General features: G+C 40.4%; 1 protein-coding gene across 1 annotated transcript in view; it reads right to left on the bottom strand.

Moving 5' to 3' along the window:
* The window catches only part of SHC4 (SHC adaptor protein 4), a 156082-nt gene that overhangs the window by 117300 nt on the left and 16849 nt on the right, over positions 1-21933 (bottom strand). Inside the window, exon 2 of the mRNA XM_036735874.1 lies at positions 1266-1336. Coding sequence (XP_036591769.1) covers positions 1266-1336 — 71 coding nt within the window. The remainder of the gene's footprint in view (positions 1-1265; positions 1337-21933) is intronic.

The raw sequence follows: 21933 nt of genomic DNA, 5'->3' as shown, positions 1-21933 counted from the left end.
TACTACTAGGTCTGTATTCCAAGGAGATTTTTCAAAAAGGGAAGAGGGAAGGACCTATGTGTACACAAATATTTATAGCAGTTCTTTTATGGTGACAAAGAAATAGAAATCGAGGAGATGTCCATTGATTAGAGAGTGGCTGAATAAGTTGCAATACATGATGTGATGGAATACTATTGTGCTGTATGAAACAGCAAGCTGGATGGTTGCAGAAAAACCTGGGAAGACTTATAGGAACTGATACAAAGTAAAGTGGGCAGAACAATGAGAACATTGTATACAGTAACAGCAATATTGTAAGGATAATCACCTGTGAAAGACTTAGCTACTCTGATCAAGACAATGATCCAAGACAGTTCCAAAGGAACACATGATGAAAAATGCTATCCACTTCCAGAGAGAGAATTGATGAACTATGAATACAGTCTGAAGCATACTTTAACATTGTCTTTATTTTTATTTGAATTTTGTTTATGTTTTCTCTCATAACATGGTTAATGTAGAACTATATTTTGCATGACCTTACATGTATAATAAAAGTCAAATTGCTTGCCTTTTCAAGGAGGGAGGTGAGTGAGAGGAAGGGAGAGAATTTAGAACTCAAAAAAATTTTAATAATATTTTATTTCTTCTTAATTACATATGAAGACAATTTTTAAAATTCATTTTAAAAAAATTTTGAGTTCCAAATTTTCCCCCTCCCTCCCTCATCTCTCCCCTCCCTGAGAAAGTAAATAATTTGATATGTTATACATATGCAATGATGTAAAACATATTTCTCTATTGGTCATATTGTGAAAGAAACCACAGATCAAAAGGAAAAAAATATGAAAAAATAAAGTGAAAAATAGAAAGTCTAATTTTTTCAATGATTGTTAAATAATTTATACATGTAATTGGGAAATATTTAAGGAAATAAAAAAGTTACATGGAAAAAATAAATAAAAACAAAATTTTGGCTTAAATACATACCCTTAAAAAAACACCTGTATGAACTTGAACAGGTCAAAGGCCTCAGTTTCCACATGGCAGGACTTTTATATCCATTCGAGAGAATTTCAGAGGTAGAACTTCTCAGGTCTTTCTGACTCTGAAGCCAACTATCTACCTCATTATACCAGGATGTCTCCCCATACATCCTGAAAACCCACAAAGGAACAAAAGGAGTGGGAGGGAATAACTTATTCCTTCTCAAGATGCACAGCAAGAAACAATGTTGGGTTTCCACTATGGCTTTAAAGTTCATTGCCATGCCATGGTCTTACCTTGTAACTTGGGTTCTCATGCCAAAATCCAAGGATCTCATCGACTGCAGCACTTCAACACAGCCTATGTACTGGAGTAAGGGGGGAAAAAAAGAACATGTAGGGAAAAGAAAGCCAAACCCATAGAAAACGTATATCATGACACAAAAAGTACAGCTTTCACCTTAGCAGTCTCACATTGAAGATATTAGAAATAATCTTGGTCAAAGCATCAGATCAGATCCTGATGGCTTTCCCTGGGGTTGCACATTTGAATATTAGCCTTGGGCATTTGAATATCAAGGGGGACATATGGCCAGTAAGACTCTAGGTATAAATATACAAGAAACTCATCAGCACCCCCAATTAAATGGGGGAGAGCAGTTCTCTAAGTCTTTGTTCTTTGGTTGTTTGGTAAGCACCAAATGGCCTACCTTGAAAATGATCTGGAAGTTTCTTAGAAATGATAGCTTTTGAGTTTTCTTCCACAAAACAACTAATATGGATTTTGTAACCTATTGCTTACTGTCTGGAGGGGGGGGGGAGAGATTGAATTTGGAATTCAAAACTTTTTTTAAATGAATGTTAAAATTGTTTTTATATGTAATTGGGGGAAAATAAAATATTATTAAATTTTTTTTAAATGATAGCCTTCCTGCTTGTTTTTCCTTTTGAAATAGTCTGAGGGCTTCTGGCTTATGCTGTGGATGGATAGCCAGAGCTGTCAGAAACTGGGTTCTCCCTTTGATAAACCATTGAGGATTTTTAGGGGGAGGCCATTATCTTCCTATAGAATTAGAACCCAAATCCAAGTATTCGGAAGGTTGAGCCAACTATTTGGCAAAGCACAATGACAAAGGCTATGCCTGGCTCCTTTTTTAGCATTCTCGTCATTGTCTTGAACATAACTGGTCTTTATTAAATATTTATTGTGGAATGAATAAGGTGCCGGGGGGAAAAATCAGTGTATTTTGTCCTGTGCTGACATGTGGTTTCCTCAGCTGTGGAACTCTTGGTGTGTAAACCTCCTCTCTCCCACCTGTAAGCTGTAATTTAGTAGATAAATCCTGGGAAGTTGCCTGTGGGACCAAGAGTTTTAGTGAAGGTTACTCAGGTAGTAAATTGGACAGGCAGGATTCAGTTTAGATCTCTTCCGACCTACTACTCTAGATAACACAGCTCAACAAGCAATTAAGCCTGGTAGTTGCAAGACCCTGGGCTAGGCAGGGGAGGTACAAAGACAAAAAAAAACGAAAACAACCCCTGTTCTTAAGAACTTTACATTCTACCAGAGGCAGCTAGGTGATGAAGTGTAATGTAGAAGTGTCAAACTCATGGCTCAAACCAGATTAAAATATAATTGGCAAATGTTTAGCAAAATAAATAAAAACACAATACAACACAGATAATGTTAATTTGTGGTTTTCTAAGCCAATATGCCACCCATAAAGATCCTTTTTTATTTGAGTTTGACACCACTCATGGAGTGAATTATCTTTCTTGGAATTAAGAAGAGCTGAGTTCAAATTCTACCTCAAATATTTACTAGCTGTATGATCTAGTCAACTCACTTATTCTTTCAGCCTCAGTTTCCTCATCTATAAAATGGTGATTGCACCTCCTTCACAGGGTGGTTTTAAGAATAATAGGTTAATAGATTTGGAGCTGGAAGGGACCTTGGACATTATCCACTCCCACCCTTCACTTTAATTTAGGCAATTAGATAGCATAATAGAACACTAGATTGGGAGTCAGGAAGACCTGAGTTCAAATCCTGCCTCAGACACTTAATAGCCAAATGACCTTAGATAGGTCACTTCCTCACTCTACCTCAATTTCCTTATCTGTAAAATGAAGTTAAACTTGAAGACCTCTAAAGTCTTTTCCATTTCCAAATCTGTTTTTTTTTTCCATCTATTCCCACCAACATCTTACCATCTAGTCACACATCCCTTTGCACTGCAGAATTGTTGAAAGCTGGAGCTGGAAGGCACTTCAGAGGTCACCTAATCTATCTTCTTTACTTTGCCAATGATGAAACAGAAGGCCAGAGAGGAGAAGTGACTCTCCTGGTCTTCAACTGATGCAGCTGCTTCAAGATTAAGTAGCCATGTAATTTCTATTTTTGCTAACTAAATGCAAAGACTGGGGGACAGGGTGGAGAAGGAAAGCATTTGGGTTGAGGATGGTGTGGGAGGAGGAAACTTTTTATTTAGGCAAAAATCCTATAAAGTCAAGTGGAGAATTCTCAAGAAAAGTGTATCCCACAGGTCACCCCCCACCCAGGAGTATGCTGGAACCAGGCAAGTAAGCTGATGGCTAAATTTTCAGTGTAAACATTTACACCTAAGAAATTAACAAACACTACAAATCAGAGTTTGAATTATTGTTTTGTGGATTGTCTAGATTTAAGTACAAATTCCTTTGTCTGGCATTCAAGGCCATTCATAATCTGGAGTAGGAGAGAATACTTCCTAAATGAACTCTCTAATATTCAGGTGAAATCGTTTATTACCCCTCCTCCAGTGGCATTTGCATTTTAGAGCATAATGACTAGCCCAAAGAAATTAATAAATCAAGGTAGAATTTGCTGGCGTTGGGGAAATGCCTTCCCTAGAGCTCCTCAAATCACCCCTAGATGGGTGACTGCCTCTCCAACATTCCTCTCCTCAGAACCCACCTTTACTGGCCTGCCAGTAATGGGCACCAGGAAATGCTTCCCACCTAGTTCACATGGATACAATGAGAGATTCAGAAGAAACATGAGTCAGACCTCACAATCATTCCAAGAGTGAATGAGTTTCCATTCTACCTTGGGTAGGAGAGGCTACTCTAAGAAGAAAGTAGGGGGTGGGGGAAGGAAATCGTGCCAGAATTTTGCAACAAATTACCATTAAGCCCAGAATGGAGTTGATGTTATCACTGACTCAAAAAAGACCACTTTAGTCAAAGACATTTCCCTGGAGAATGGCAATATCTGAGAGAGAGAGACAGAGAGAGAGAGAGAGAGACAGAGAGAGAGACAAAGAGACAAAGACAGAGAGACAGACAGAGATAGAGATAGAGAGAGAGTACTGTCTAAAAATGACACTTGTCTACTTCTTTGTTGCATAAACTGATATGGGCTGAAACTCAAGGTTTTTGAGGGCTGGGTAAGAAGGAATTTGGTTTGTTGATATGGGCATGAGCCAGAGTGAAGTCACATAGTCTTCATCCTCTTTCCTTATCAGTCTCCCTGCCTCAGATCTCTCACTTCTCCAATCCATCCCCCATACATCTACCAAAATGATATATTTTTTAAATTTTTTAATTTATGGAATAAAACAAGCATCTCCATAACATAGTATAACAAAAAAAGAGATGATTGCACATGAAACTGCAAATCTATTATGTACAACTTTCTATTCCTTTTAAGATATTTCTACAACACAGGTCTGACCATGGCACTCCACCACCACCCAACCCACCTCAAAGCTTCCATGGCTCCCATTTGCCTCTAGGATGAACTCATCAGTTTGGTATTCAAAGTCCTTTGCTCTCTACCTACAGCCTCATTTTCTGTTTCCAAGTTCATTACACATTCATTACTCTTCTTCCTATAGTCTGTCTTCCAGCAAAATGTCTCGTTCCACATAGACATTTCATCTCCTTTCTCCCTGCCTCTGTATGGGTCATCTCCCATGCCAGGAATGCATTCACTCCTTCCTCACCCTACCTCCCCTTACAATCTGTAGTCCTTCAAGGCTCAGCTCAAACACCACTTGGGTCACAAGGTCTCTCCTGATCCTTTCAGCTGGGAGTGGCCTGCAGCCTACTCCATTCCCGAGATTACTTTGTGTTTACTGTGTATATGTTTGCATTTACTTCTATGTGCTGTGTTGTTTTCCCTGATGGAGTATTGGCGCAGTTAAGGGAAGGAACTGTTTCACTTATCTTTGTGTCCCCTGGGTGCTTGACATATAGTGGCTGTTTAACAAATGCTTGTGGATTGATTGGGCAGTTGATCAATATGTTCACCCCCCATTTACAGAAAAGTGAGACCCAGAGATGATAAACGACTGTGCCCAAGCTCAATGAATTTAAGTGATTGGCTTGGGTTCAGCCAGTCAATGTAATTTTAATCAGCTGGGACTTAATCTCAGCATCCTTGAGCCTATTGTCCAGTGCTACATAACAGGTATGAAAAATCATCATTAGAGTGGGTTTGTGCAAGTAACTCCAAACTTGACTTCTTGTTGTTCAGTTGTGTCCAATTCTTTGTGACCCCATGTGGGGTTTTCCTGACAAAAATACTGGAATGGTTTGCTATTTCCTTCTCCAACTCATTTTTACAGATGAGAAAACTGAGGTAAACAGGGTTAAGTGACTTGCCTTGCCTGAGGCCACATTTGAACTCAGGCCTTCCTGATGCCAAGCCCAAGGCTCTATCCACTACTCCATCCAGCCGCCCTACTTGACTTCTATTGACACCAAAATAACTATATTAGTTTTCATTTATACAACACTTTGCTTTAAACAATCTAGGTAGTATAAAATCCATCCCTGTTTTACAAACTATGAAAATGAAACTCGGAAAAATCCAATGATTTGCCCAAGGCCGCATAAGTAGTAAGCACTGAAGCTAGGACTCAAGCCCAGCTCTTCAGCCTTAGGGCCAATGTTTCATTCTGCAATTCTGCCCTCCCTTGAGAATGGGCTTCTAAAGACTATGGAAAGTAGGGTGATATCATGGGAAGACTGGTGGAGCAGAATTGAAATAATGAAAGTGAACAAGAGCTGTTTAGAAGCAAGGCCAAATATAAATAAAGCCTCTCACTCGGCTGAGACCTGCATGGCCAGGATAGAACTTCCAATCCGAATCTAACAGATTAATCACCTAACTTTCTAGCCTTAGCTACTCCTTTGATGTTCAGAGGCATTACTAATATTTGTTCAGTCTGTGCTTTAACAAGTCAGTCATAGGAAGAGAAGAAAACATTCATTGGTCTTGGGCCCTATATCCCAGAGGGGAAAAAATGTTCTGGTTTTTGGTTTTGGAGGGGGGGGAGGTTGGGGGGAGGAAGCAAAATGGGAACGTATGGCCAATAGGACATAGAAGCTAGGGATCCAAGTTCTAGGTCTGGAATGAATTAAGTTATTGAATTGTGACTTCACAAGTATTACTTAGTTTGTATAGACCTTAGGTTCCTTATTTTTTTTAAAAAATGGAGGTGATTCTCCTTATCTTTTATAGATATTAGATGTTGTTGTTGTTGAGTTTGTCCTTCATTCTCGAAGATGACCATGACATCAGGGAAATGATGACATGACTTGCAGTTGACTTTAATTTGAGTGAGGGAGGGCTGTGCAAGGTTACCAGCCTCACTTTCTCCTCCAGAGCCATCTGGATCCAGTGACCTGATATTCACCAGGAGGACTGGAGATGGCCCAGGATGCACTGGGAGACCCTGACCCTTTTAGGCTAAGGCCTTTTCAGGTTCTTACTTTGGTTAAGGTAATGCCCATTCAGTGAGTCAAGTGAGTCTTTAAGAAGTGAGTCAAGGGATGGTCACTACCCTAGTAAAGGCCTTTCCTCTTTCCCTGGTCCGAAGCCTCCTTCATATAGCTACTAGAATAATGCATTCCTCTGCTCAAAAATCTCTAGTGGCTTCCAGTTGCCTACTAATACAGTCCAAGCTCTTTTGCCTGAATTTAATGTCCTCCAACATCTGGGGTGACCTACCTTCTTAGATTTCTTTCTTACTACTCCCCTCCATGTGCATACTCTTCAGCCAGACTAGACAACCTACCCTCTATCCAACAAAACTGCCTTCTGTTTTCCCTCATCCCATGTGTTTGCTCATGCTGTTCCCTATGCCCAGAATGTCCTCTCTCCCCTCTTTACCTGGTGAATCTCTACACACCCTGAAGTTACATGTCAAATGCTACTTCCTCCATGAAACCATTCACCAGTCTTCCACCAGTAATGACCTTTGCCCTCGGATTTCATATAGCATTTTGTTTTGTAACTCTCTAATGTACTTACCATCTAGTACTATGTATCATAGTGACCATGAGCTTGTGTCTCCTCTTGCTATTAGACTATATGCCCTCTAAAGGCAGGGACAGAGTCTTTTCTAAACTGTCTCTTTGCTTTGCATATAGTAAGAGCTTAATAAATGTCTGTTGAATAAATGACTGACTGACTAAATGAATGGGTGCTATGTGCAATAGGGGGAAAGTACAAGTCATAGTCCCTGCCCTTGAGGAGTTTATAATCTACTTAATATTCATGAAACAATCAAAACAATACCAGACAGTATTTAACTAAAGGCAGTGTTTCATAGTGAATAGAGTGCTAGGCATAGATTAATAAAGACATGGGTTTAAGTCCTTCTAACTTTTATTTCCTATGTGAACCTAAACAAGTCACTAAACCTTCATGTGCCATAGGTGAGAGCTTAGGACTTGTCGGCTAATTCATAGATTTGTTGAGACTTATGGTGGGGGAATATCTCCATCCTGATGAAACAACAGGTCCTTCCCCATCCTCTACATCAGAGGGTCAAAAATAAGACCCACCAGCTGCCTGCAGCCCACAACACCCTTGAATGATGCCCAAACCAGACTAAAACATAACTGAGAAATATTTGACAAAATAAATAAAAATACAATAAAACACAGTTGACATTAATATGTGGTTTTCTAAGTCAATATGCAGCCAGCAGGGACTTTTAGTACCATTTAGTGGCCCCCATTTCTAGTTGAGTTTAACATCTCTGTTCTACATAAGTAAATGAGAAATTGTATGGTCTAAACTCAGTGCAATAGTAGTATCAAAATGGGAGAAGTCATGGTTGGGTGTATCCCAGGTTCACACTGAGACCTAAGGCTAAAAGGAACTCCATTGACCACATAGCAGGTGGTCTTCCCTAGTTCACTAAGAAATCTCTTTCTCTTTCAGTTTGGCTCCTTATTTTATTTGACCCCCACCCCCACCCCAGGCTAGTGAACTTGGTGATGGGTGAGATTTTCCCAGAACTCTCTAGGAATCCAAGCTAAGAAACTCCCCAACAACTTTCAAGAAATCTCAAAAATAACCTGAATCCTTCCTGTGTGATATGTACTGCTATTGTAAGAAGAGATATTCTTCCCAGATAAGTTGATTGAAGGGTTTCTGGTTCTGGTTCTAGGACAAAATGAGGCATGCTGTGAAAGAAAACCAGAATCCTTTCCCTTTTAGTAATTAGGATGCAATGGCAAGTTCATGAAAAGCAAGATGAAAAATAGTGGCAGGAGAGAAGGGAAGATCACGTGCCCAGGATGGGAATTAGCTAAGACCTCACCTTTAACAGTAAGCTGGTCTTTTTCGACTAGTGAGGAGTGACCAAAACAAGTGACACAGCCACAGTCCAAGAGTAAGAAAGAGATCTATCTCTCTAAACAGTTCCTAAATGAAGAGCTATCCCTAGTGTCAGCAAGCAGATATTAATCTTTCATCAGAAATCCACTGATGGCCTTGGAAAACGTATGCAGATTTTAAAGCACACTGCATATTCCTTCCCAGGAGTGCAAAGCTGTGGGCAAAAATAATTCAAACGTCTATTTCACAGGGAATGGAGCTAGGTGTCTTTGATGCTTCTGGGCTGCTATAAACCTGAGTTGCCGAGATTATAAAGAATTCCCACACCTTGGGGTGATGTTAATGAGGAATAGAAATTGTGTGGGTCTATATGGAAAGAGGAGAGAGGAGAGTGAGTCTGCCTCTGTGGATATCCACCGGATTTCTGACCCAATTTAAGTCTGAGTGGTCCCCATGCATGCCTACATGCCTAGCCTTAGGCAAAATTGTAAAGTAGGCTGAGGTCATTTTTCTCACTTTGCTCTACCCTTCTCAAACTCTTTTTTCCCTTCGTAACTCCCTCTTCAGGTGGCCAGAGTCCTGTTAATCTCTCTTCTCCCCATTTAAAAAATTTGCTCCAGGATCCTTCTTTCACACTAAAGTATAAGTGACTGATAACTAAATTGCTAATGTAAATTAAAGCAGTTATCTCTTCTGTGTGGCTCTCCTCAAATCTCTTCCCTCTCGAAACTATCTCCTCCTTCCATTTCCATATTAACAGGAAATTTAAGTGTTAAGATAAAAGGATCATAGATCCAAAAGGGACGGCAGAGGTCATTTGTCCAACCCCCTCATTTTATTCCTAAGGAACTTGCCCAGTGCCACACAGAGAAGCAGAGTCCAAATTTGTACTCAGGCTTTGCGACTTTGGAGCAGCTAGGTGGCTTAATGGATTGAGTGCCAGGCTTAGAGTCAGAAAGACTCATCTTCCTGAGTTCAAATCTGACATCAGACACTTAGCTATGTGACCCTGGGCAAGTCACTTAACCCTATTTGCCTCAGTTTTCTCATCTGTAAAATGAGCTGGAGAAGGAAATGGCAAACCACTCCAGTATCTTTGCCAAGAAAACCCCAAATGGGGTCACAGAGGATCAGACACAAGTGAAATGACTGAACAAGTACTAGTAACTTGGAAGTCCATCATTCTTTCCACTGTTCCACTCTGCTCTTTAAGGTGGCTCATAAAAAGGAATGTCATCTTTCTCCTATAGAACAAACAATCTCAGGTTCTGCAAATGAAGTGTCTGCTCCCCAAAAGCCCCAAGGAAAATTACAGTTCAATGGCATGCTGACACTTTTGGAAACCCCACAACTTTAAAGAGGGGAAAATGCAATATATAAACTTCTGAAAGTTATAAACTTGCTTGAAAACGTATTGCATTACCAGTCAAGACACTGCTTATGTGGGCAAGAGAAACACGACAACCATCCAGGCCTGTCTGTGAGTTCTCATACCAAGAGGCCCACTCCTGAGGCAAAGCCCCATAACCAACTCTGTTCTGACAAATTTTTGGAGTAGGAAAAGATTTCAGCTCTGCCCACGGTTCTGAACCCAGCTGGGTTGACTCAGTTTGAGGTCCTCCATGGGGCAAATGTGTGGCTGAAAGAATTCAGAGGGCTGTCACCTTTCCCACTGTTAACTTTAAAGCAAGAGAGAGACCACAGGATGCGGTCCACGTCTCCTCTTTGGATCCATTCAACAAGTGCTAGCACTGAAGAGATGCAGGAGGAATGTTTTCTGACCCAGCTTGACCTTCGTATGAGCGTTTTGATTTGCAAAGTGCTTTCACAGCTATGGTATTGAATCCTCATGACCATTCTGAGGCAGGTAGGGAAGGAAGACGGGCATTGCAGGGAAGCAGAAAGGACACTGCATCTGGAGTTCAGACCTGGGTTCTTGCGCTTGTTGTGGTTATTCTGCCTTCTATTCTCTAAGAGGATGTCAAATAGGTGATATCTTGACTTGCTCTTGAATTGGATTTAAGTGAGGCAGAGCTAAGTACTTATTAACTTTGTGATTGTGGCAAATCATTCAACATCTCTGGGCCTGTTTTCTCCTTCATAAAAGGAGAGGGCTGGACTAGACGACCTCTAAGGTTCATAAAGGTGTTTATTAATTCCATTTTACAGATGAGGAAACTGAGGCCCAGAGGTTTCCTTGACGTGGCCATCATGGGAGAGGCAGGATTCTAGCTCATCTCTCTCCATACTCCAATAACTCTTCAAGAACAATAATTTACCAAACATTTATTGAGCTCCTGATAACAATAATTCATAATAATTAATAGCTTACATTTCTAGAATATTTTAAGGTATTAAAAAACTCCTTACAAAGTGATGTCCTGGTTACTGGGAATGTGAAAAGGGAAAAAAAAATCCCAATCAGTCTCTAGCCTTAAGGAGCTTATATTCTATTCTTAGATAAGAGAATATATAGAGAAAATCCTGTATTTGGCTTTTAAAGCCTTTCATAACTCTGGCCCCTTCCTACCTTTCCAATCTACTTACGCCTTATTACCCTCAATATACTTTATGATCCAGCGACATTGGCCCCACTGCACAATGCTCCATCTCCTGACTCTGAGCATTTTCATTGGCTGTCACCCTGCCTGGAATTTTCTCCCTTTTCCCCTCCCCCTTCTGACTTCCATGGCTTCCCTAAAGTCTAAGCTAAATTCCTTCCTTCTGAAAGAAGTCTTTCCTGGTCCCACTGATAACTAGTATCTTCTCCCTGAGACTATCTCCAATTTTTCCTGTGTACATCTTGTTCCATACATAGTTGTTTATATGTTGTCTTCCCCATTAGATTGTGAACTCCTTGAGGTCAGGAAGTGTTTGTATCCCCAGTGCTTAGCACAGTGCCTGGCACACGGCAGGTGGTTCATAATTTTTTTTTGGAGGGGGGGAGGGCAGGACTTGCCCAAGGTCACACAGCTAGTAAGTGCGTCAAGTGTCTGAGGCCAGAATTGAACTCAGGTCCTCCTGATTTCAGGGCTGGTGCTCTACTCACTGTGCCACCGAGCTGCCCCGGTTAATAAAATTTTGGTTGACTTGACTCAACTCTCATGGTACCATATTACCTCTAGGAAACGAGTATGCAAATCATTAAAAAAAAAGGTCAGTGACATCAGGAAATATTGCTATAACTACCATATGCAACATGGTTGTTGCAACTCAATAAAACAGCTTGGGTCTGATATTACTTTCATCCACCCAGAGTTTTCCTGGCAGCTAGATGGTGCAATGGATAGAGTGTTGAGCTTAGAGTCCGGAAGAATTGAGTTCAAATCTAGCCTCAGATGCTGACCAGCTGTCTTGGGCAAGTCACTTAACCTCTGCCTCCCAATGCACCTACCTCCCAGAGTTGTTGTGATGGGATAATATTTGTAAAGTACTTAGCACAGTGTCTGGCACATAGTAAGAACTGTGTAAATGCTAACTACTATTATTTTCTCAAAAAATATATAACAAATTGAAGAAAAAGGTTAACTAATTCTCCTTCAGGGATCAAATTATTACAAAGGTATCCATTTCTTGCAGAACAGAAAGGTGGGAGATATCTTAACTGAGGAGCTAAGCCTCTTGAGAGACTTTTAAGAGGCTGTCTTTCATCCAGGCCCGGAGTACTGTGTGCATTAGAAAAAGGTCCCAATTAGACTGGACACAACTTTTCTCATGAGTACAATGAGAAGAAATACTGTCCTGAGATCATTTTACCAAACTCATGAAATTTCTTTATAGTGGCCACTAAGTCATTCTATCTTACTGGATCCTAGTTTTCCTATAGAAGTTGGTCCAAATGTGTTTGGATTCATCAATGCTACAAGTTGGGGTTTTGCTATATATAGGACTGGTCAAATGAAGGAGCACAATTTTATAGCATCCTGACTTTGCCGTTTAATATGGAGGAGACTTGGTGTTCCAAAAACCAAAAGTAATTTGGAAGTTTGGATCTTTCGTTTTAGTGCCTTATTTATGTCTTTAAAAAAGTCACGGAAAAAAAAATAAAAATAAAAAAATAAAAAAAAATCACGGGGAGTCTAGCTGCCAAGACAAACCCAGAAGGTATATGAACACCATTACAAAACATTTTTCATTAAACAATTGGAAAAATATCTCCTACATGATCCCCCTGGGCACTGGAGCATGGAGATGACAAGGTAGAAGAAGCTCCTACCCCACAACCCAGACTACTTCCTATAGAGATACCACCAGGATCTCTCCTTCCCCCATTTTCCCTGTTTTTCCATGGACCTGACCACCTCTCCACCTCTATGGGATGCAGCTCAGAGCTCCTATTCTACTATGAACCTCAGAATTACTTCCCCTTTCCCAATAGTTGTGGGCCTGGGGCCTTCCACCATGGCAGACATGCCCACTCAGACCACTTCAAGGAGCAGAGAGTCATCAAGTACAAACCTTATCTTAAGATGGTAGACCACTGGGGCTTTACTATCTGGATAGCCATTGTACCTTCCATGCACCCCAGTCATTGTCATCTGTTCTATATCTGTACTTTGTGAACCCCCAGTCCCTACCCTCTACCCTACAATGGAACCCTCCTATAGGTTTTGTCTCCCCTTTTAGAATGTGATCTCTCTGAGAACAGGGACTGTCTTGCTTTTCCATTAGTATTCCCAGAGCTTAGCACAATGTGTGGCACATGGTCATTCAACAAGCATTTCTTAATGTGTATGAGGTACAGTGCTAGGCACTGGGGATACAAAGAAAGATAAAAGACAGTCTCTGTCCTCAAGGAGCTCAAAGTCTAATGGAGGAGACAACAAGTAAACAACTATGTACAAACAAGATACATAACAGGATAAATTGGGAATGGTCTCTGAGGGAAGGCACTAAGATCAAGGAGAACTGGGAAAGGCTTAATAAATTGGAAGTACTTAAACTTTTCATTCCTTCCTTCCTTCCCCCATTTATTCATGCTTTCTTCCTATTGTCTTTCTTGGTAGTAAGTAAGCTCCATGAGGGCAAGGGCTCTTTCATTTATGTCTTTGTAGCCCCAAGAATCCAGCAGAGTGTCTGACGCATAGTTGGTGCCCAATGAGTGCTTATTGAATTGGATCAAATGTGTAATATGAGGGGATTGGATTGGATGATTTCAAAATCCCATCTCAATACATACTCATCGATCCCCAGCTTTAAGTCCCATAACTGAGATCTGAGAGACAGATGGGATAGTCAGAAGTACACTGGACCCAGTGACATGAGTTCAAATTCCTTGCCTGAAAATAATCATATGATCACAGGTCAAAGGAGTACCTTAGTTACTATGAATCTTGGCTTCTTCACCTGTAAAATGGGGACAATACCACCACCTATAGTACTTACCACACAGGATTGTTGTGAGGATCAAAAAGTGAGATTATGAAAACTGGTTGGCAAATGTTAAAGGACAATAACAAATGTCAGTGATGAGATGATAGGGCTGTTCTCTATTTGAAGCACACTAGAAAATGTTGAATTAGGCCAAGCTTTCATAGATTCAGGGGAGGGAAGGCCTACTTATAGGAAGAACAATGAGAAAAATGGATCACCAAATGTAAGAAGAACATGAAAAAGCTGGAGAATGTCCGGAGGAGGGCAACCAGCATGATGAAGGGCCTGGAGTTCATGATATATGAGGATTGGTTGAAGGAAATGGGCATGTTACCCTGGAGAAGAGAAGACTGGGGGGAAACATGATGGCTATGGTCAAGTTTTCGAAGGGTGTTAAGGGGAGGAAGGATTCGATTTGTGTTGTTTGGCTCAGAGGGCAGAACCGGGAGCGATGGCTGAGAACTATCGCCAATTCAGGCTCCACAACAGGAAAAACTTCTTAACCATTAGGGTCATCCAAAAGTGGACTGGAATGTCATGAGAAGAGGTTCGTTCCCCCTCCCTGGAGATATTCCAGCATGGCTGAGATGACCCCTTGTCCAGTATGTTGCAGTGGGAATCCTTTATGTTTGGATTGGACTAGAAAGTCACTGAAATCCCTTCCAACTCTCACATTCTGATGGTCTGTGATATAGATGGTTCATTAGAGACCCCTAGATAAAACTGTAGATTTTTATCTAATTCTCTAGTCATACCTACCGCTATGTTCTGTTTCTCTCTCCTACCTACTCTCGCTGTCCTATTCCTCTACCCCTTTCCCTCTGGTCCAAGAAACAAGGGTATGCTCTGCCCCATTTCTTCCCACTTTCTTCTCTTCCCTCAGGTTGGAGGAGCTGGCCAAGGTACTCCCAACCTCCCACACAGAGTGCCCCTTGATATGGACCAGCAGCCCCACCTCCAGAAAGATCCCTACAAAGAAAAAGCTCTGATCATGTAGATATTGGTCGAAGAAAGAAATCTTTCAAGAGCTGTTGTCGTTCAGTTGTTTCACTCACATATGACTCTTCTGATCCCATTTGGGGTTTTCTCGGCAAAGATACTGGAATCGTTTGCCATTTTCTTCTCCAGCCCATTTTTCAGATGAGGAACTGAAGCAAATAGGAATAAGTGACTTGCCCCGGGTCACATAGCTAATAAGTATCTGAGGCTGGATTTGAGCTCGGGTCTTCCTAACTTGAGATTCAGTGATCTAATCCACTATGCCCCTTTTCAAGTATTACTTTGTAGCCTAATTACTTCTGCAGTGCTTATCATAATATTATACAAAAGAGAGACAGCATGGCATAGAGGACTGGGGGCAAATCGTGGAGGCAGGAAAATCTAGGTTCAAATCCTGCCCCTATGACATAGTATCATAGATCTACATCTAGAAGGGACATCAGAGACCAACCCCATCATTTTACAAATGAAGAAACTGAGTTCCAAGGATGTTAAGTGACAGCCAAGATTACTTAGACAGTAAGTGTCAAAGGCAGGATTTGGAGCAGGTCCTCTGGGCTTCTCTCACTGGGACATAATGCAACCAAACACATGAGCCTTGAGGAGTTAGTGGACCTCTGGGACCTCAGGGCCCTAGATAACTTGAGGTTATAGACAAGTTGCATGTCTGAATCTGTAGAGGGAGTTCTCACACCAAAATATTCCACATACTTTTAATATCACTGGGGGATGGGGCGCAGGGGGCAGACTGAGGGGGAAGAGGAGATGTGATGCCAAAAAAAAAAAGAAAGAAAAAAAGGGCCACTGTAACATTTTTTTACATGCACAGAAGAGAACTATAGAAAGCTTAAAAGTAAACACAATCAGGACAGTTTGGAAAGTAATGTGTAGAATTTATCATATATTTAAAAATAAATAAGAGGTATGAACCGGAGGTTCAGAGTTTTATATATAATCTTATTTTTGTGCCCTACTAGGTGTATGGAAATGCTCTTTTTTTGTATGTGTTTAAATTCAGAATAAAAACATTTTTAAAATCTTAAGTCAATTCCAAAAATGTGGAAAGAATGTTAGATCTGGATTCAGAGGATCTCAGTTTGAATCCTGACTCTATTGCTTACCACTTGTGTGATCCTGGATAAATCACTTAACCTCTCTTGCAGCCCCATCACCAGCTAATTTTTTGCACCCAGGGTAGGAATAGAAAATCAGACTCCCTATACTAATGGCATGTCATGCATAGGAAAATGAATGCTTATTTTATATGATTATCTGCTCCTTCATACAGCCTTTATCATCCTCAGTTCCCTCATTTGTAAAATAGTGTGGTAGAAATGGTATTAGATTTGTCGTCAGGAAGCCTGATTGTATTCTTGCTTCAGAGACTTACTAGTGTGCAATGGATCACCTATGACTTTGCCAAATGACTTAATTTCTCAGACTTCTAATTATTTCATCTGTAAAATGGGAAGAGTAATGCTTGCATAATTGATATAACTGGGAAGTCATGAGGAAAGCTCACTGAAAACCTTAAAGTTCTATATCAGTGAAAGTTATTGTTATTAGATGACCCACAAGGTCTCTTTCATCTCTAAAATTCTATGATTTACTCTCAAAGTTTAGACCCAGCTCTCCCTCATTCCTCCAAGAGGCTACTAACAAGATACTTCAGTCCAGCTCCATGCCTGTTTTACAATACCAAATAAATAAACAGCTAAAAATATGGTTTTGTTCATGAATCATAAATGAGATGGAAAAGGAGTGACTCACAAAAGTTAATTTACTTCCCAGGAGAATCTTGCTGGATGTCCTTTTCTCTGAAAGGTTGGGCAAGATGCCAAGATGAACTCTATGACCAGACAATGTGGTCCAACTATCCCTATGCACTTTTGTTTCTTCCTGAGCTCCCAAGGAGAAGTTCCAATAGAGTGATGGGCACCGTACTGACCCCAAAGTAGTAGAAGATAGATGATCAGTCAGCAAACATTCCAGCAGAGGGCGCTCTAGGAGACCAGCACATCCACAAAAATGGCTTAGGACATTGAAAATGGTGTTCAAACTCCAAAAGGCTCATGGCGGAAAATGCTATCCACATCCAAAAAAAGATCTGCGGAGGCTGAATGCAGATTGAAGCACACTATTTGCTCTCTCTCTCTTTTTTTGGTTTTATTTTGTTTCTTCTTTCTTGTGGTTCACCCCACTGGTTCTAATTCTTCTTTACAATATGACTAATATGAAAATATGTTTAATATGAATGTATATGTAGAGCCTATATCAGATTGCACCTGTCTTGGGGAGGGGGAAAGGGAGGGAGGCAGAGAAAATTTGAAACTGAAAAGCTTGTGGAACTGAATGTTGAAAACTAAAAATAAATAAATTAATTTTTCAAAAAAAAGATAATTAAAAAAAAAGAAAATGGTGGTCAAGTAACTCAACCAAAAGAACAATCCATGACATTTGCTTATAACCTGAACTGGAGTGCCCTAGAAGGCAAGGGAATGGTGTCTGGTGGTTTGTGGAGTTAAGGGACAGTGGAAGCAGTTGTGGTCTTAGAGTTGTGGCAGGTTTGACCATCAGGGCTCCTTGTCTGGAGGCAGCTATGGTGTAGTAAGGAAAACACTGAATTCAGTATCAGAAGACCTGGGTTCAAGTCCTGATTCTGTCACTTGCTAACTGTGTAACTTCGATCAAGTCAAATAACCTTTATGTGAATCAGTTTTCCTGCCTGTGAAGGGAGAGAGCTGATCTAAATGACCCTCAAGGTCCTCTCAACTCTAAATCTGAGGTTATCATGATGATACAACCTACCTACCAGAGGTGTAGCAATCAAATTGGCCTCAGTTTCCTAGTTTGTAACATATGGGGGTTGGATTCAGGACTTTCCACTGGTGCTTTTAATATTTTGAGGATAGCTATATAGCAGTGAGGATGCCCATCTCTTGCTTGTCACTTATATAGCCATATATGTCCATGATAACACCCTAGATGCCACTTCCAAGAAGTAGTCTCACACCCACCATATAAACCTTTCCTTGTACTTTGAGTCACTTGCTATTGGGATTCTCTCAAAATCAGTGTTCCATGATTCTCAACCATGTGGCTCCATAGTATAAAAGATCAGCTTAGGAATTCTATCCCAGAAGCCTCTGCTTTTATAAATGGGTTACGGGCAGCCTGAGAGGAGAGAGGCTGGTGTGCACATCAGGATGATTAATTATAACAGCTGTTACCTTTCTGTTAAAAAAAAACTGCTCAGTTTTGAAGAGTGTGGTATCAACTTCAAGATCTGCATCAAAAGTCACCTCCTTCATATAGATTTCTCTAATCCCCTTCGCTAGAAGTTGATAGCTCTCTTCTGAGCTTTACTATCATGTGGTATAGTGGAAGACCTAGGTTCAGATTCTGCCGCCACAGTTGTGTAGCTGTGGGCAAACTTAACCTTCTCTGAACTTCAATCTCTTTATCTGTAAAATGACAATAATAGTAGATGGACTATCTAAGTACCTCGCAGGGATTTTGTGAAGTATGAATGAGTTAATGTGTGGGAAATCCCTTGAAAGTTCTAAATACTATGTAAATATTGGCCATTCATCATTATTATTATTGTGATTGGGATTACCTCATTTATGATACTTATCACATTCTATCTAATGTTTATATCTTATCTTCCCTATTAAACTGCCAACTCCACAAGAGAAACACCTATGTAATTCATTTTTGCATCTCCCATAATGCACCTTATACCACAGTGGCTGAAGAATAAATGTTTGAAGAATGAATGAATTAAAATCCATCCCTTAGTACAAATGCTAGAGTGAAATTTACACAAATATCTCTTGGACCCTCCCTGGACATTTATGTCTTGAAGCATAACAACCAGAACTCCCCACCATATTCCACGTACGCATGCAACCATGGTTTGGTAGAAGGTAGGGTGATACCTTCAGTTTTGTTGTCAAGACCTAATGTCATAATGCCCAGCACTTAGTTGGTCTTTTTTGCCACTGATGCAAATAAGACTGACTGTCTTCAGAAAGAGTGAATCATAACTCCCTTTCTTGGGTCCAATGACAGACCACAGATTTTATAATAGCTAACATTTACAAGTACTTACCTAGCACTCTGTTGAGCACTTTACAATTATTATCTCATTTATTTATTCCTCTCATTTAAATGCAGTTTGGGTTATTCCTCATTAAATGCTTTAACTCACACATACTCACATGCACATTTTCTTTTCATGATGGAAACAGGGAAATTTTACTAGGGGCTTTCTCCTCCGGCACTAATCCTTGGTGAATCTCAAGCTCTTAACGCTCTAAATATACAGTGTTCCAAAAGTCTTAGTGCAGTTTTAAGCTTTAACAGCTGTACAATTGTTCCTTATTGTAATCACTAGTCCCTTGACCTATCTTTATTTTCCCAGGTCCTCTCCCACAATGTGGTTTCATGCGCTTCCACTCTCAACTTTTACATCGTGGCCTTTCTTTTTAATGTTTTGCTCTCTGCTACCTCTTTGCTAATCTCATACCATGTTGACCATTCTCCATTCTCATTCCTGAAGTAGTTTACACAGCCCCTTCTCCGCAATGCCTCTGTGAGGTAGGTAGCTGCTTCTACACTCACAGTTTACCGGAGAGGTTCACTGGCCTGTAGTTCCTAGTGATGCCACTGGAGGTATTTTTATGGGTGGGAATTAGAGACAGCAATACCAAATCTAGTCCTTGGGAATTACTAAGTCAAGAACGTCAAGTTCATTACCTCTGTTAAGAGTTCTTTTGTCTTTTTCCAGCCCCAAAAGCTGCCAGAGAGAACTCCAAAAGTTTACATGAGAGATTACTTTGTTTTAACTATAGTACTCAAGAAGTTTCCTTTTTCTTTTCCTGATATGAGGTAGTTTGCTCACAAAATTCTGCATTTTAGCACCTGGAATTTTTAAAATTAGGAACCTACACTGAACCCTGAATGAGTAAAACCAATGGCCTAGCCCCCATAGGAATCAGGCTTCTTCATTCTCTTCCATAACACCATATGCTCAACCTGCAATCAGAGAGAGGTAGCATAGGCTAGCAGATAGGGCATAGGACTTGGAGTCTAGTCTGGAAAACCCAGGTTCAAATCCCACTCCAGATAGTTACCAGCTGTGTGACTCTGGGCAAACTGTCTAGCCTTCTCTGTAGTTCCTTTTCTAATCTGTAAACTAACAATGACTCATCAAAACATTATTCCATTCTCATTAATAATCTGTTTCTAGTCATGAAATCCAAAAAAAAGATGGCGGGTTTGGTGACTAGTAAGAGTGAGAGTAACACATGGACAGCATGACTTCTGTACTGGTGACCTTGAAATATTAAAACAACATATTGGATAGATCCTCTGTGAAGAATTTACAGAAAGACATGGGGTAACATAATAAATATTAATAAATAAAATGAGATGTTTGTGAAGTGCTTTATAAACCTTAAAATGCTATACAAATGCTAGCTATTATAATTATTGATATCAGTATTATTAAGAACTGCACAACTCAATTCAACAGATATTTATTAAATGCCTGTTACAGGCCAAACTGCCAGGTGCTGAGGATACAAAAACAAAATTGAAACAGTTTGAGAGAAAAATTGCAAACATTTTTGAAAAAAAAAATCTGATGTCCAAAATCTATAAGAAATTGGCACAAATTTATGAGTACAATCCATTCCTCAATGGAGAAATGAACAAAGGATATGAGCAGAGAGTTCTCAAAGGAAGAAACACAGATTGGCAATAACCACCCAAAATAGTGTTCCAATTTTCTAATAAGTATAAGATCACGGAATCAAAGGATTTAGGGCAAGAAGAAACCTTAAAGATTATTTGATCCCTCTCATTTTATATATAAAGAAACTAAGGGTTAGAGGAGGTAAGAGACTTTAACAGAGTCACACTGACACCAACAAGGCAGTATCAGAGCTGGGAAGACTTAATGCCAAGCCTTCTGACTACAATTCCAGGGGTCTTTCCACTATAATTATCATTCTAGATCTGTAGAACCAGCCCTAGTCTCTTTCCCGAGTTCCAGTCCAACCTCGCCAACTGCCAGTCAGACATTTCCTCGATTTTGAGCTGGAGAAGATCTTAGACGCCGTCAAATCCATTGTCGCGTGGCTAGACAATACTGGGCATAGGACTCCAATCCAGATCTTCTCTATCACCAAGTTCAATACTTCCTATGGCACTGCACTGGGGTATGATCCTGATTTCTCCTTCCAAGTGCTGACAACGTTTTTAGGCATCACATTGAAGAGAAACAGCCTGGCTCCGGCCTGACTTAAACAATCTGGTGATGACTCAAGGACTTCTTTCTGTTTCCTTTCTCAGGGTCTCCTCCAACAGAGCCAAGTCTTGAGTGGCATTAACTCACTCCTTAGGGAGTGGGCACATTATGCTTCCTAAAGGCCTCTGGGATCAATAACATCCCTTTGCCAGAACTCAAGCATCTCCTCCTTCCATCAGAATGATTCTCTATTGCTTCCCCCTCACCCTCTTTTCTTTCGACAGTAACGTTGATTCAGGATATTTGGTTTTTAATTCTTTCTGAAGAATGACTCTTAAAAATTAACCCTGCAATCTGGGAGAGCACAGACATGTGCTCTCAGAGTTCTGAATTCCCTTCTGATTCCGGTAATGTCCTTCATTTATTGTACTCACCATCCTTCCCTCTTACCTTCCCTCCAACCCCTCTCCTTTGACCACCATCTTTCCTCCTTGGTCAGTAATTTTGAGCAGATAGGGAGGCAGTATAGTGGAGAAGAGGAACAGATCTGGAGTCAGGAAGATCTGAATTTGAATTCTGCCTCACTCACTAGCTGTATGACCCTGTTCAAATCCCTTTACCTCATTTTCTCATCTGTAATAATAACAATATTATCTCCCTCATAAGGTTGTTATGAAGATCAAATGAGCTAAGGTATGTAAACTGTTTTGTTTACTTTA

Source organism: Trichosurus vulpecula, chromosome 8 (assembly GCF_011100635.1).
Source record: "Trichosurus vulpecula isolate mTriVul1 chromosome 8, mTriVul1.pri, whole genome shotgun sequence".
NCBI lineage: Eukaryota > Metazoa > Chordata > Mammalia > Diprotodontia > Phalangeridae > Trichosurus > Trichosurus vulpecula.
The sequence above is the reverse complement of the archived record's forward strand: the minus strand, read 5'-3'. Positions and strand labels throughout refer to the sequence as shown.